The following is a 15,579-nucleotide window of genomic DNA, read 5'->3' as shown; positions in this document are numbered from 1 at the left end:
AGGTAAACTTTTGGAATAATATTCATTAATTCGGACAAAAATTAGTCGTCAGGATCCATTTGTAGGTGCATAAAATCACTTACTAGCGAAAAATTAATAATGGATTAAATTTAGTAACGAATAAAACTAAGTTGAAGTAATTGGATTAATTGTATTAATAGGTTTTATTCGATGTCCTCTCACTACGGAAGGCAGTTGTACGCAAAATTAAAGGTCCGGGGGTCGGGGAAGCTTTACAAAACTTTCATTATCTTGCGCAGATATGTTGGGGCATCGTTTTAAATTATCGTTCAATCAAAGGAGCTGAGCTTTATGAAGAGAATTTTATAATTGCAAATTCTTACAAAACTATAAAAAATTGAGTTGTTCTCTAATTAATATCTGCTCAAAAATAGTGGTGACAATTAATATTCGCTTGTTTTTATGCTTCACGTTTGTAACTTCCTCTTCTTATAGTAACAATAAATTTGTGCTTGTTATAAGAATATGAAAAATTTGTTTCCCGAAAACTTCAAACGTGTGAATATAGCCTAATACCGGTCTTTATAGTATAGTATAACGGGAAAAACTTCGTAGGGTTAATGCATGAATTTCATACGAAATGTCATTTAGTACTTCTGTTCAATCTTTCTCTAGATTGCCATTAAAAGAGAAAGAGAAAAAGTGAATTTTAGTTCAGGGTTCTGAAAATCTAAATGAGTTGTGGAAAATTGTTAAGAAAAGGGGTTTAAAATATTAAATTGCAATCACCTTCATAAAAATACGCTGGACTTCGTTGAAGAATATTTTTTATACAGCTAAATTTTGTGGTAAAGGTTTTATGTAAGCATGCAGTTGCGTATCTAAAGTGCTTCCATGTATGTACATATATAACACAGAATAGGCATACGAACGTTCTTGCAAATATATACTGCAAATATTATATACATATATAGTAAAATATAATATTAAAAGCAAGTAGATAAAGTTCATGTTACAATATTGTGTGTATGTCAGTTGATAGGGGAATATAAAGCAAGCGGGGCAATAAACTGAAAAGTTCCGACGATGGCGCAGCGCAACAATGCACGCATCGATCGCTTTGCTCAAATGTCGAAGCAAGAAGAGATAATAGCAAAGAAGCGACAAGAGATTTTGGAAAAGCAAAGAACAGCTCAATTGGCCAAAGCCGTTGCTGCAGCCCAAAGTTTAGCTGCTAAATTGAAAGCCGACAGTGACGGTGGTTCCTCCACGGTGGAAGGGCTGAGTGAAGCAAGTAAAGACACTAAAAATGATGATGCTACACCTTTGGAAGACACTCCTTCAGCTTTAATTACGGCAAAGGAGACACCATCCATCTCAATTGAAAAAAGGTTTACTTTTATAATATTTACGTTGCCCCATATGTTCGTTTAATTTATTTTTTTTATTTCTTAATAGTACCGACAATGCGGTAAAAAGCAAAAAAGAAGAACCGACCGATTCAACAGCTGTAACTGGAAAATCATTCAATAGCTTCACGGGGAAAACTGGCAAAATTTCATTTGGTTTTAAACGTTTACAGTCGCAAGTGCCGAATGCTGAGCAACCACCACCAAAAGTGGTTAACTCATTTTGCAATGATGGTTCATTTTTGGAGAATTTCAAGAAAATATTGGAAAAACATGAACCAAAGCCGCCACAAATTATAGCTGCGTGAGTGTCATAAATATAAAGGTTCAAAGTTACAATTTAAGTTACAAGTATATATGTATTTATATTTTAGCCCCGAGGGCAGCGTCGACGCCACAACATCAGAGCAGATGGCTGTGGCTCAGGTTAGCGAACCAGTTGCGTTAGACACAAATAAACCATTGGAAATGTCTGTACAACCCACTCAATGCCAGGTTTCAATTGCGTCAAATCCAATAGCGCCATCGCAGCACCAATCTATGCCACAATCAGACATACAGCAGCCATTGCCACAATCTGTCATGCCGCCAATGTCGCAACCTCCAATGCAGCATCAGCATCAGCACCAACACCAACACCAACAACTACCGCCGCAGCAACAGCACGTGCGTTCTATGCCACCACTGCAACAAACAATTCCAAGTATGCAACCACAGCCCCAACCATCAATGCAACAACCACCTCCGCCGGCAAACCTTTTACCACCACCAGCACAACCACAATTCCTATATAATCATCCACCACAACCGCCACCGGTGCCACCACCACACCACATGTCTGCAGCATTTTTTGCTGCAGCACCACCACCACCTCCACCACCCCAATTACCCATGACCTTGGCTTTAGGGCCACTATATATGATACCGGCACCAGAGCCTTTGCAGTTGAATACCATACCGGCACCGAAGGAATTCGATTTGAGCGCCATTCCTAATCCACAAATGAATGTTGAGGCGATTCAAATGCCGCACGGTGTACAGCAGCCACACGGTGTACAGCAGCCACTCGGTGTGCAGCAGCCACATCAGCAAGCATTACAAACACAACAATCACAGCAACCACAGCAACAGCCACAACAACAACAACAACAACAATCTGATCAAATGCTACATATTCCATCACATCAACAACTGCCGCAACTGAAAAACTCAATGGGTGAACACATAACCCCTCCACCACCTCCACCACAAATTCCTCAACAGTTGCAACAATTGCAAAGTCAGCCACCACCACAGCTGCAGCATCCACAGCAATTTTCTTCAAATAATCCACAACAGCAACTTTCTACAAATAATCCACAACATCAACAAAATCAAGCACCGCCGCCACCGCCACCACCACAACAACAACCCGTTGAGAATCAAAACAGTCCGCCGCAAATGTCAGGTGTGTATTAGCGCGCAAATATAAGATAAAGTTGGGCAAAAAAGTGCGCCAATTGGTTTATGTATGAGAGTCTCCTCCGGGAAGAGATTTAATTTTATTTCACGCATTAAAATTTGTTAGAAAATCGATTATAGTCAGTTTTGCTACCGCTTGCTTAACACATTTCTTTCTCGAATGTACATAATTGTACATATTTAAGCTATTTTTTCATTCGCTTGAGCTAATTTACAATTATCTATCGTTTGCCATAATCACGTTTGATTCACACATAGAAACATACATTGTAACATTGTACGAGTATTTTTTGGCCCTGTCTTCCTGAACATACATAAATTTTTTGGTACTTCTACCCTAAGCTTGATTTTAAAGGATTTTATGTAGTTTTTTCAGACAACAATGACAACAGTTGCTCGCGCGTACAATTACCAACAACTGTTGAACACTTAATCGATTTGGTTGCCGAAAATGGTGATGGTTATGAAGATAAAATACGTGCGCATAAAAACGAATTGCACCCGGCAATGTGGTAAATTTTGTTGTTTTGCACATACATACATGCATACTATGTATCTTTTCTCTCTTCTGCTTGCGGTACAAAACTAAACAAGAAAAATTATGCAAACGAATAACATAGAACAGAAAGCTTGACATAAGTAAGGGACCTAGACATATATACTACAAGTACACCGACACACCTAAACGTGTAGCAATGACCTACAATAGACGCTTCATAAGAGGCCAAAAGTTTCTAATCGCTGCTTGTTAGTTTGTTTTAACTAAAAGTGTAATATACTCGTATAAGTATGCAGTTGCAAGTTCGGATGGTAGTGTAGACTAGGATGGCGCTTATAATCGATACACGATTGCTTGATGGCATTTGTGGCACTTAGCAGCATAGAGGGCAAATTAACATACATTAAAATGCGTTCCTCGATTTACGTTAAAGCTGTTTTTTTCTTAAAAGTAATTAATCCAAATAGTGAATAGAAAAAATAAAGCAAATTTTAAAGCCTAGCTTATAAATACATAAAAGACTTTTATGAAGGGTCTTTTAAAAGTGACGCCTAGATGTTAGTAGTGAATAATTCCTAGATGATACCTTTTTTATGTCATCTTTCATATTTCTCAGATTGACAGATGTGCAATTTTACACGATAGAACAAAGCATTAAACATTTTGAAACTTATGAAAATGGTCGATCTTTGAGAACAACTTAACGCAAAATTATTGATTTTTTTTTTGGTGGAAATAATCGTAGAATGAGTCGAAAGTTCAAAGGTTGGTGAAAAAATATCCAGAAATTGGTTCTGCCAAGGATAGAAAAAGTGCTGGCAGACCAAAAACTAGACGTTCTGTAGAAATTATTGCTGCTGTAACGCAAAGTGTTGCTGGCAACTCTCAACTTCGAAATATCCACGTACTCAACAATCAAGCATTCAATAATCGCCTGTTTGGCGGATTTTACCTGCAGACTTGCTCATGATGGGCATTAGGTTAGGATAAGTTAGCCAGGTTGCTTGTCTAAGACAAGACACTCGGTGGCCCTAAGACCCATTGCGATAACTGCATTTGATTTCCCTCCCCTAACAAAGTTGCTTAAAGCACTTAGAACTTTTTAACATTTTGTATATTTCCCAGGTCTTCAAAAAAATAATCGCCAAGATATTTGACACGGCTTCTAAGGTGTGGGGCATTCACAGAGCAACTCAATTTCTTCTTCATCTCCACAACTCCTGCAGAAGTCATTGAGAGGTACACGCCTTCTACTGGCTAGGGTGCTAATAGTGCAGTGACCCATTATAACACCTGTAAAAACGCTGGTAATCGCTCTGTTGAATCCAAGCATTCCAAGACATTTTGTTCTTTTAAGATTCAGTTTTGGCCAGAGCGGTTTGGAAACACTGCAGTTAGTAGTCAAAGACCATTTTCTATTATTTTCGGCAATTACGCTCAAGTCAATCGCAGTGCTGAAGGCCCAGTTCAGTGGATGGTGGACATTTAAATGATGTAATTTTTTTTTATAGTATAATAATACATAATTGTTTTAAGAGCTGCATTTTGAATTCGGCCGCCATAGCTGCCATGAGTTGGTTCGTGACTACCATTGCGGAGTGCGTAGGTTCGAATCTCCTCCACGGAAGTAAAATGAATAAGTTTTTTCTAATAGCGGTCGCCCCTCAGCAGGCAACGGCAAACCTCCGAGTATATTTCTGCCATGGAAAAGCTCCTCATAAAAAATATCTGCCGTTCGGAGTCGGCTTGAAACTGTAGGCCCTTCCATTTGTGGAACAACATCAAGACGCACGCCACAAATAGGAGGAGCAGCTTGGCCTAACGAAATGTGCGCGCCAATTATTTATTTATTCGAATAAAAATAGTAAAAACTGAAAGGATCTAAATTTATACAATATTTGTTTTAGTTTAAAACAACATGTAGGCGCGCCTTTTGAAATACCCTTTATTATCTCTTTTTTAAGTAGATTCATTTTTGCCTGGAAGGATATGTTGTCTTATATAACTAAAACGCGTTTCTAAGCAGTTTTCTAAAACAAACACAATTACGATTGCTGCCATTGATAATATTTTTTTTAAAGCTTTTACATCGTTAGAAGAAAATTAGTTAGACAGGTTGAAATTAGAGGAGATATGAATACGCGTACATTTCGAATGCAAAACGAATTTTACCACACCGTCTACAATGAATGGAAACGATACCAAAATACCGGATCAACCAATTGGCAAGGAGGTTCCAGCAGAAGTCAGCTATTTATCGATGTTGCACGTAGGACTTACTGCGACTAATAATTATGTGCCAACTTTGTGTGCATACCAAAAACAGAAGCAACAAACAAAAGCGTATTGAACATAAAATCTAAGCGAAATTCGCAGGATAAATTGATAAAGAGTTACCGCCAGCGCTGCCGTTAATATATAAGAATAGAATTTTTCTTTTTCGCTTTACGTTTGCTTTTATTACCGGTTTTATTAAAATTTTAATTTAGGTTTCTGTTTGAAAAAAATTGCGAGCAGTACCACAATTACCGGCAACAACTGAATGAGCATCGCCGCCAATTGCAGCACGAGCAACAGCAAACCCAGCAACAATCCTCAGAACACCAGCAAAGAGCAAAGCTGACGCTGCCACGCACCGATAATCACGATTCGCTAGAAATGGATGAGAATTCTAGTGAAAGTGGTGGGCCACATGAGCATCAGCAGGAATCGCGTTATCTTTATCATCAACAGCAACGACAGTTGCAACAGCAGCGTGAGCAGTTTTCACCAAAATTTGTGAACCAACATGACAGTGCCGACAAATATGATCCAGAGTCGGCTATTAGCGGCGATGTTGATTCGGACGATGAGTATATGCGCGGCATGTTGGATCGGAATCGCGACAATTTGAAGCGCCGTATTGAGTGTCGGAACGAGTTGAGCGAGGAAGAGCGTCAGGAGCGGGAGGCCGAAGCGGAGTTGGAGGAACAACGCCGTCAGGAGCGCAAGAAGCAACGTAAAAGTCGTTGGGGTGAGAAGATTGAGGCCTCCACTAGTGCCGGGACCACAACAAACGCGTTGTCAAGTAAGTAAAGCTAAATCAAACAAGCAAATAATTGCCTCCTAGCATATTTGACACTTGTGCTTGTTGTAGATGTGCCAACCTCGTTTGCCAATCAAAATAAACCGATGTTAACGGCCATAACGCGTACTGATCCAGCTTTGTTGCAATATGCCCGTCTCAACTATGGTTCCACGAACTTAAGCGAGGAGGATTGGAAGAAATGCGAGGAGCACTACAAAGTGAATTTGCTCTACCAGGATATGATGCGAAAGCGACAAGAAATTGATCGACTCGCGCGCAGTGGCAAATTCAAATACGAATACGATTCGGATGAAGATGTTGACGGTGGCACTTGGGAGCATAAATTGCGTTGCGCTGAAATGGAAGCAACTAAACTCTGGGCCACAGCATTGACAAAACAGAGTGAGGGTAAACATCATATTGGTGACTTTTTGCCACCGGAAGAGCTAAAGAAATTCATGGAACAATACGAGGCAAAGAAGAATAATCGGCAACCCGATTTAAGTGACTATAAGGAGTACAAACTGAAGGAGGACAATATCGGTTTTCAAATGTTGCAAAAGCTAGGTTGGAAGGAGGGACAAGGTTTGGGTACAGATGGCGGCGGTATTGTGGATCCAGTCAATAAGTAAGTAAAACAAATTTAGTCATAATATTCGATTAGATAGCAAAGTGATTAAACGAAATGTCGAGTTGAGAGATTGGTCGGTTTTGCTACTGTATTATACTTATATAGGTTGTTGTTTTTGTACTAGTTTACTAAACCCTGCCAGTGCAGTGTAGTCACCGATCGTCGAGGTCGATTCTGGATAAGTAGGACTTTAATCTACCACAATACGCAGAACATAATTGGGCCAAATTTAGGCGGGTCCCGAGAGGCAACGGAAGCTCTTCGTCTACAATAGGCGGTGGTTGGACTCCGATAATGGTGTTCGAGAGTTGGGAGTTTAAGAAAGTGGTAAGGGTCTCCCGATGAACGCCGTTTAATGTCTGTTTGTATACTGCCCGGTCCAGTAGTAGCAGATTTGTTTTGTTCATGGCAGCTGCTTCTACGTTACCGGAATAACTCGGAGTTTTCCCGATCAAGGGCTGACGCCACAGTAAATTAGCTCTGTCTAGTACACCGTACCTCACTTGTATAGGTCGCTTATATATTTGGCGCTTACATCCTTTGCTAGAAGGTTGGACAAGTTCCTCATCTGATTTGTGATGTGCATCAATGGCGCACAGTTGTTTCACAGTTTTATGCCGCCTCCGAACGGCAGGTGGTTTTTTATACGAAGCTTCTTCAGAAATGCACTCGGAGTAAGTTCACTATTGCTTCCCGAGGGACGACCGTTATTAGAAAAAAAATCTTTTCTATCACTTGGTCTTTATGTTTACAGTGGGCTACGAACCCAAGTCCTACCGTTAAAGAGCGTAACTAATACGAGAAATTTAAAAAAGCATTGGATCTTCGGTTGTACGCTCCCTGTGGGCTTTTGAGAACCTAAACTATATTAAAAGGGCGTGACACCTCCTATACTAGGTTAGGTTAGGTTAGAATATGGTCGTTGTCTCTCTGCATTGTGGTGTACAGGAGTGAAACCAGTTTGTCGCTCTAATAAAGGATGAAATAGCTTGACTGGCTGCGGATTCTAAGCCTGCCAGACATCCAAAGAAGTAAGAGCGATGACGCGTTCTGGCAAAAGCGGGGCAGTGGCAGCGAAAATGTTCAACGCTCCTCACTTCTCCTCGTTTCTGTAGCGGCGATAGAAGACATTACGTTTCCCAAGTGTTCCCATTATGCACTGCCCAGTGATGATACCAATTAAATGGCAAGCATTTTAAAAATTGCCTGCTATATGAAGCAACCTGACACAGTACAGGTTCTAGGCATAGGAAGTTAACAGAATTTATAATTATTAAAAAAAACCAATGAAGCTCCAGTGTATTACATTAATCTTATAGAGCTCCACAGCGGGACGGTAACCAGGGTTTGGGTGTGGCAAGTGCCGCTTCACCAGAGGAATGCGACAATGAATACGACGCCTACCGTAAACGCATGATGCTGGCCTATCGATTTCGGCCCAATCCACTGGTAAGAATCAAATTTTGCAATGTGCTAAATTATTTATTTATTTTTTTAAATTTATCTACAGAACAATCCACGTCGAGCCTACTACTAGACTCAGGAATCATCTGTAGGAAAGAGAAAATACGTTAAATGAAAGAGATTGAGGAAAATAAAAAAAGTTCTATGCCGTTTAATGCTCTTAATTACACATTGTAATCATGTCATATATCCTCTATTTATTAGCCTTAAAATATCCTATAATTCAACAATAAGTTTACTTCAAAACTTCAAAGTGTAACACTACCAATTGAACCTTCGAACACGTGAATGCATAAAGCGATGACTAATTAAAGGAATTTACGTATTTTATTGTTGGCATTGCAATCTTTTAATGTTTTTATTATCTTTTACTTTTTTCAATTGGCTGAACTTAAATTACAAACTAATAATACTACAAGCAAGAAATTCAAATATTTATATACTTATACATATGTAAGCATGTACGTTTGTAGTAATAAGTGCATTGGTGGTTGTGGAGCACCGCAACTACAACTACGAGTAGAAGGTTAAAACTGGCGTTTGATTGCCACGCGCCAGCACCACAGGACAATTAATATCGGCGGTAAGCATCTCCAGCCAAGACATATACAACGCGGCCGATATCGCTTCCTGTACAAAAAATAAAGAGAGAAAAACGTTGAAAAAGCTAACTATGAAGTTTCTGTTTAAACATACTCTTCGTGGCATTGGCAGGGACATAACAACGAGCGTCGCCTTAGACGAGTGTTCCACTACTAGCTCGTGTATGCGCAGCTGTCGGTGTGTTTTCTCTTCCAATGAGCGTAGCTCCTCTTCAAGATAGCGCATCTCATTGGCGGAATTGTGACAATAGCTTTGTATGAGTTGTCTATGTTTAAGCAGCGTATCCATGCGCGGTTTCGTCGAGAGACCCTTGAGCATTATTAGCTCGGAAAATTTGATGCGGAATTTCTTTAACAAATTCGCCATGCTGCAGAGAGGTATGTAAACCAATATGAATATGGGTGTAAGAGTTATAATGCCACATAGCGATACTCACTTTTTCTCCTCCATTTCCTCATCTTTGCCATGGCTCAAAGCAAATACTCGCAGCTTGCAATTTTGGTAATTTGAGCGCAACGAAAGTATATAGGGCAGCAACATGGTCAAACCTTTAAACGAGAAATAAAGAGAAATAAAAAGAAAAAAATTATCTCCACGAAATCACACTTTATGCGATCGATTTCCACTTACCGCCATCATCGTAAAGCCAGAAAACGTCGACGCTTCCCTTCGGTTGCTTGCGTAGGAATACCGTCACTGCATCGAGCACATCCTTAGGCACTTCCGATCCACCTTTCGTTAGGTATTTTATGCCATCACCCTGGCTTACTGTATACTTGCGAGAACTCGTCATATTGGGCATCGATGACGTCTGAGATACTGCAAACGATGAATTGTTGCTATCAATGCCAGCCAGGTTTAAATTTGAGTCAACATGCAGTAACTCCGAAGCTGCATTCGCGCTTGGTATCAGCGCATTCGTGTAACCCAATTCGTTAGCATTGTGTACATGACGGCCATTGTTCGGAATTTCTGGATTGAGTTCGGAAAATTCTAATCCATTCGGAAGACGTAGTATGACCACGCCCATTCGTTGTGAAAAGGCGTTGCTAAAAAGACAATTGAATTTTGAGCAAAATTGCTTATACAACGGCGAACTCTTAAAAATACTTACTACAGAATGTTAAAGTAGCTCTCCACACATTGTCGGCGGCATTGCGCCCAATCTGTTTTGTAGCCCATCAACACGATGTTTGGTGTTAATTTGCCGAAGCCAGTCGACTTAATTAGCGCATTAACACCCTCCTCCATTGACAGACCGTCGATGACATTGTAGAAAGCCTTAATTTTTCGTGCATCCAAATACTTCTGGCCGTCCTTTATAATACTTAAACGATTTTTGTATCCCATGCTCATCTAAAATCAAAGCTAAAAGTTACAAGAGATGCTCGAATGTGTTGGGAATTAAATTCTAATAAACTTACCGGTACAACATTGCCGATAAACATTAGGGAATTATGTCTAGTTAGCATGTTGCCGAAATCGATTAGAGGCGGACGACTGCTTGGATCACCACTGAGCACCAGTATTTGTGGATGGTAGTTTTTGACGTGATCAGAAACATTTTGAAGGCGATGCACTGCTGTGAGTGTGGCCTTATACTGTTGCTCCTGTGTCGAGGAGCCCCAATTAGCTTCTGGCTTTCGATACATAACGATCAGATAGAGAGCAAATATTATGACCAATGTGATGAGCGAAGATCTCCAATCGATCAGGAACATAATGGAGATACATAGTATGAACCCGAATAAACTTAGCCATGTATTGTAGTACTGAAAAATGGCAATTGAAATTCCGGTTACACCTCACGTATATGTATAGATTAAATAATTGCTATTTTTGCCGAAGTTTGTCTTAACTCACCTTAAAAGTTGGACGCCAACCGAGTGGTTTAACGAATGACGCATGGAATGTACAGAAGTTGATTAAGGCATACGAAGCCAAATAGAAGTTGGAAATCAGTGGTGCAATGACATTCAGTTCACCAATCAGTAAGAACCCGGCCGATATGATGAAGGTAAGCACGTAGCCGCGATAGGGTTCGCCATGCTTGCCATATGGTTTGGAGAAGAAAATCAAACCAGGGTAAATGCGATCAATGCCCAAGGCTTGTACAAGACGCGGTACTGAAAGTATGTTAGTGAGTGCCGTACTGAGTGTAGCAGCGAAGCAACCGGCATAGATCAGCGGACCCCAAATAGACATCAGTTGCATGACAGAATAGGAATTGTGGAGGCCGTACGAGCAAGTCTGTAAAAGATGGACATTTATTATATGTATGTATATATACTATATTGATGGTGATCGTAACTGAGTGCATGATGATATTTTAATATTATATTACAATGTTTTTCGAGTTAAAATTTTGCGTGACATTTTTTTTTAATATTTTCCATTCTTTAACCAATACCATATAAATCAATCTTTCAAACTTTACACAAGAATTAGAATAATTCAACAATATGGGACTTCATGTAAACTTTAAAATTTTTAATCTGAACTTTTAGAAAATTTTCAAGTATAGGGTTTTCCAAACAGAGGTGTTATTTTGATATTCAAAGAAAAATGCTATTTTTTAATATAAATGATCGGATGTTTACTTAATTATAAAGAGGAAGGTATGCCGTTAATAGTGGAAAATAACATCAGGCAAATGACCACCACGACCACGCTTACAGAACAATATCCTTTTCATGAAATTTTCCCTAACCGAAGTGCAAAGTGGCTGCCCTATGTCTTCGATAGCCTCACGAATTCCATCTTTGAGGTCTTGAATCGACCCTGGGCTATTGGTCGTAGACCTTCTCTTTCACGTGGCCCCAAAGAAAAAAGTCACAAGGAGTTAAATTACAAGATCTCGGTGGCCAATTGTGATCACCTCTTCGAGAGTAAAAGATTAATGGTGTCTTGTTGAAAGCAAACGTAGTCCAGATCAATACCATCCAATTCCGGCCATACAAAATAGTTAATCGTCTCTCGATAGCCTTTTATATATTTATTGGAAAACCCTTTATTTAGTTTCATGGCCCATTGAATTTTGCTATAATAAAATAAAAGCTCGCGTTGATTTAAACATTTTTTTGTTTGATGACGTCTCTTGCGGTGTTTTCATATAACTAGGCCAATTTACAAAAAGTGGAATTAATTTTTTTTTACAAAGTTTGCGGGTCTGGAGGATATCAATGAAATAGGTCCTCCAACGCTGTTTAGACTTGCCAAAAGCGTTGACTTCCTACGTGATGTATACTTTAAATCTAAGTAGAGGTTAGTCTCCATCTAATATCGCTAAGGGCCAAAAGGTCTACGCGTGGCCTAATGCCAGCCGCGTTAACCTAACCTACCCTAAAGTGAAAAAAGCCGCCAGAAAAAAAAATTATTAAAAATTGAACTGATTTTTCAGCCTTTTCAAATTTGTACTTTTTCTACCAAAAACTAATGGGCTATACAACTGCAATGGCGAACCTACTCCGAGTGAATTTCTGATAAATCTGAAGAATCTCCTCATGAAAAATCATTTACCTTTTGGAGTTGGTTTAAAACTGTAGGTTCCTCCATTTGTGGAACAACATCAAGACGCACACCATAAACAGAAGGAGGAGCTCGGCCAAATATCCAAAAAGGGTGTGAGTGTCAATTATATATATGTATATATATATACATATATACAGGGTGTATACGGAATTTGAGGACGTGCATATACATATGTGGCTTTCGAAACCCTTATTTTTCTTTTTGCTCTTTTTTTTATTGTGAAACGTAAAAACACGAGGAAAGCCCTGACATTGATCCGCAAAATTTATTTAACAAGTGCAAGCGATCATTGACGGGGAAGCTTAATGTTTCTGGCATCTTAATCGTTGAGTTGTCCATGAAGATCTCCAGTGTAAATCCTACGTTATGCGCAGAAGACAGTGTATGAGGAAGCAAGCACGAGAACAGCGAATTATTCGATCAAAACGCCTTCTTAACAAAATTAAATACCCTGAATTGCCTAAGATGTTATGGCTATTTTCTGTCGAAAAAAAACCTTTTGGTTTTGGAACCGCAGAAATGATCAAATTGACATATGGCTGTGTTGCAATCCTACAAAGGTTCCTCTTGTCATGCCCACTAAGTTTCCAAGCTTTGCTATTCTTTTAAGTGTTGTGAGCAATAAAGGACATGCCATGTCCTCTCACTTCTTTGCTCAAGGATTTCGAATGAATGAATATCGAGGGTCTAGATCTCAGTAGTGAAGCCCTGGATTGATATTGTAAGCGGTGGCAGCTCATACATCTTTCAGCAAGACTCTGCTCCTTCACACAAAGCATTGGGACACAAGCTTGGATGTCTGAAATGACCACATAACACAGAACTTATGACCCTCTAACTCTCCAGATCTTAGTCCTCTGTATTATAAGTATTATGTATAGGGCGTAGTTGAGCGTGAAATCAATAAGCATCCTCATAACACCATTTCTTTTCTGTAAGCTGCAATTAATACCGTTACGGTGAAAATGAATAGGGAGTATTTGATTCGGGCATGCATTCGTTTCCAGACCCGGATCGAGAAGGTTATTGCAGCTAATGGAAATTTTTATTGAATGATTTTATAAATATAATATACATATATTAATTTTGGTTGGAGGTACTTTTTCTAATAGGGGTTTTTTGACAGATCACACGTGACTGCTGTTTTTTTTATTTTTATTCATTGACATTTCATCGTAGAAAACCTTATGCCTCAACAACGTTTTTAATTCGTAAAATTGTATTACGAAAATCTACGATCTGTGAAAAGTGTTCATCGCACGCTCAGGCCAACATAACCGTTCAGCGATGAGTCCCATTTTTGGCTTAATGGCTACGTCAATAAGCAAAATTGCCGTATAAGGGTTTAGCCCATAGCCCGAAGCCATTCAAGAACTGGCCGAAGCCATTCAACCCATCCAATCATCGGCTCATATTTCTTCGAAGACGAGGCTGGCGCCAATGTAAAAGTGAATGAAGAACGCTATCGTGCCATGATAAACGAGTTTTTGAAATCGGAAATTGAAACCCGTGATCTCCACAATATTTAGTTCCAACAGGACGGCGTTATTTGCCATTCAGCCCATGAAACAATGGGTTTACTGCGTTGTCGGTCGTCGTTTCGGTGATCAATTTATCTCTCGTCTCAGACCAATGGATTGTCCACCAAGATCGTGTGATATCCCACCTTTGCACTTTTATTTATTTGGGGGTATGTAAAGTGTAAATGCTTTGTGGATAAACCAGCTTTGATTGAGGCATTGGAAGCCAACATTACTACAGTTATTCACGAGATACCGACCGAAGACCTTCAGCGAGTCACTCAAAATTCATGTTTACGGATGGCCGAATTACGGCGCAGTTGCGGCTATCATTTGAAAGGGATTATCCTTAAAAAATTAATGTCATGAATTTTCGTTGTTTTACTTCATTTTAAAATCCGATACCTCTAAATTGATCGCCCTTAATAATAAGTTAATATTGTTTAAAAAATACGTAAAGTTTCATAAGATTTTGTGCAAAATAAAAGATAATTAGTTTTCCTCTTAAGCTGTCCAATACCACACCTTGTTTATATAAAGTACATAAAATTTCATACTTGAAATCTTTCTAAAAATTCAGACTAAAAAGTTCAAAATTTAAATGAAGATTTTTGGAATTTTTCTAAACTTTTAACCCTCCGTTGGCTTTTTGGATTTTGGACGGGAATTTAACATATTTCCATAGCTAACAACTTGAACTTTCAGGTAGCTTCCTAAAATTTAATTTTCCATCGATTTCCCTTTAAAAAGGATCCTCGAACAGGCCGAAAAAGGACAGACCCGGGCACCCAACCGAAGGTTTTAAAAAAGGTGTCCAACGGAGGGTTAATAAAGCTTGGAAATTTGATTTATATGGTTATGGTTAAAGAATTACTAATAATAAAAAATAAAAAAAAATTGGAACTCGAGAAACATTTTAATACTAAAAAATTCATCATACATTCAGTTATGCTCGCTGCTAGCGGCACATCTCTAAAATGAACAGAATGAATGGCGATAATGTAGTAGAATAATGCAGCAAAGTATTATATAAATTGATATTACAACCCCTTAGGCGCTTACATTGTTCAATTTACAAGGCAGTTCGGAACTGATCAATGTGCCGTTAATTAAGTCGCTAACATTTCCGGAAGCATCACGTGCAGCTGCACCTCCCGCGAATAGAACGAACAAAGCATATGAAGCCATAGAAATCATAAGAGCCCAAAATGTTCCTTTGGGTATAGCCGCACCTGGATCTTTCAAGTCACCGCAAATATTTGCACCAGCTTGAATACCAGTTACACTCGGAAAATAAATTGAAAATACGCTAAAAAAGTCTTGATCAATTCCTTCCGAATAGCGATAGTCGCCGCCAAAATTTTCCTTAAAGTTGCTCCCTACCGAATAGAAATTGAATTAATTTTTCGTTTTTCATTCATTCATAGTAAAAC

General features: G+C 39.1%; 2 protein-coding genes across 6 annotated transcripts in view; one reads left to right on the top strand and one right to left on the bottom strand.

The window, feature by feature from the left end:
* The first annotated feature begins 606 nt into the window (after window positions 1-606).
* Window positions 607-8,837, top strand: LOC128865014 (SURP and G-patch domain-containing protein 1). 5 transcript variants are annotated; one of them, XM_054104885.1, is made up of 9 exons: window positions 607-809; window positions 997-1,352; window positions 1,420-1,674; window positions 1,745-2,817; window positions 3,187-3,343; window positions 5,820-6,397; window positions 6,467-7,025; window positions 8,348-8,477; window positions 8,539-8,837. In XM_054104885.1, the coding sequence occupies exons 2-9, from the start codon at window positions 1,048-1,050 to the stop codon at window positions 8,563-8,565; spliced, it is 3,084 nt and encodes a 1,027-aa protein (XP_053960860.1). In that variant the 5' UTR covers window positions 607-809; window positions 997-1,047; the 3' UTR covers window positions 8,566-8,837. The 5 variants fall into 5 exon arrangements, with proteins under 5 accessions (XP_053960860.1, XP_053960867.1, XP_053960850.1 ...); XM_054104892.1 differs by having other exon boundaries at window positions 607-822; XM_054104875.1 differs by having other exon boundaries at window positions 607-857.
* Window positions 8,838-8,936: 99 nt separating this feature from the next.
* LOC128865009 (bumetanide-sensitive sodium-(potassium)-chloride cotransporter) overlaps window positions 8,937-15,579 on the bottom strand; it is a 43,366-nt gene continuing 36,723 nt past the window's right edge. Inside the window, exons 5-12 of the mRNA XM_054104861.1 lie at window positions 15,209-15,525; window positions 10,959-11,345; window positions 10,520-10,867; window positions 10,210-10,451; window positions 9,726-10,144; window positions 9,532-9,643; window positions 9,189-9,462; window positions 8,937-9,122 (exon numbers count right to left, since the gene is read on the bottom strand). Of these exons, the coding sequence (XP_053960836.1) occupies window positions 9,006-9,122; window positions 9,189-9,462; window positions 9,532-9,643; window positions 9,726-10,144; window positions 10,210-10,451; window positions 10,520-10,867; window positions 10,959-11,345; window positions 15,209-15,525 (2,216 nt within the window). The 3' untranslated portion in view covers window positions 8,937-9,005. The remainder of the gene's footprint in view (window positions 9,123-9,188; window positions 9,463-9,531; window positions 9,644-9,725; window positions 10,145-10,209; window positions 10,452-10,519; window positions 10,868-10,958; window positions 11,346-15,208; window positions 15,526-15,579) is intronic.

Source organism: Anastrepha ludens, chromosome 2 (assembly GCF_028408465.1).
Source record: "Anastrepha ludens isolate Willacy chromosome 2, idAnaLude1.1, whole genome shotgun sequence".
NCBI classification, from domain to species: Eukaryota; Metazoa; Arthropoda; class Insecta; order Diptera; family Tephritidae; genus Anastrepha; species Anastrepha ludens.
Note: the sequence above shows the minus strand (reverse complement) of the source record. Positions and strands in the feature narration are given on the sequence as shown.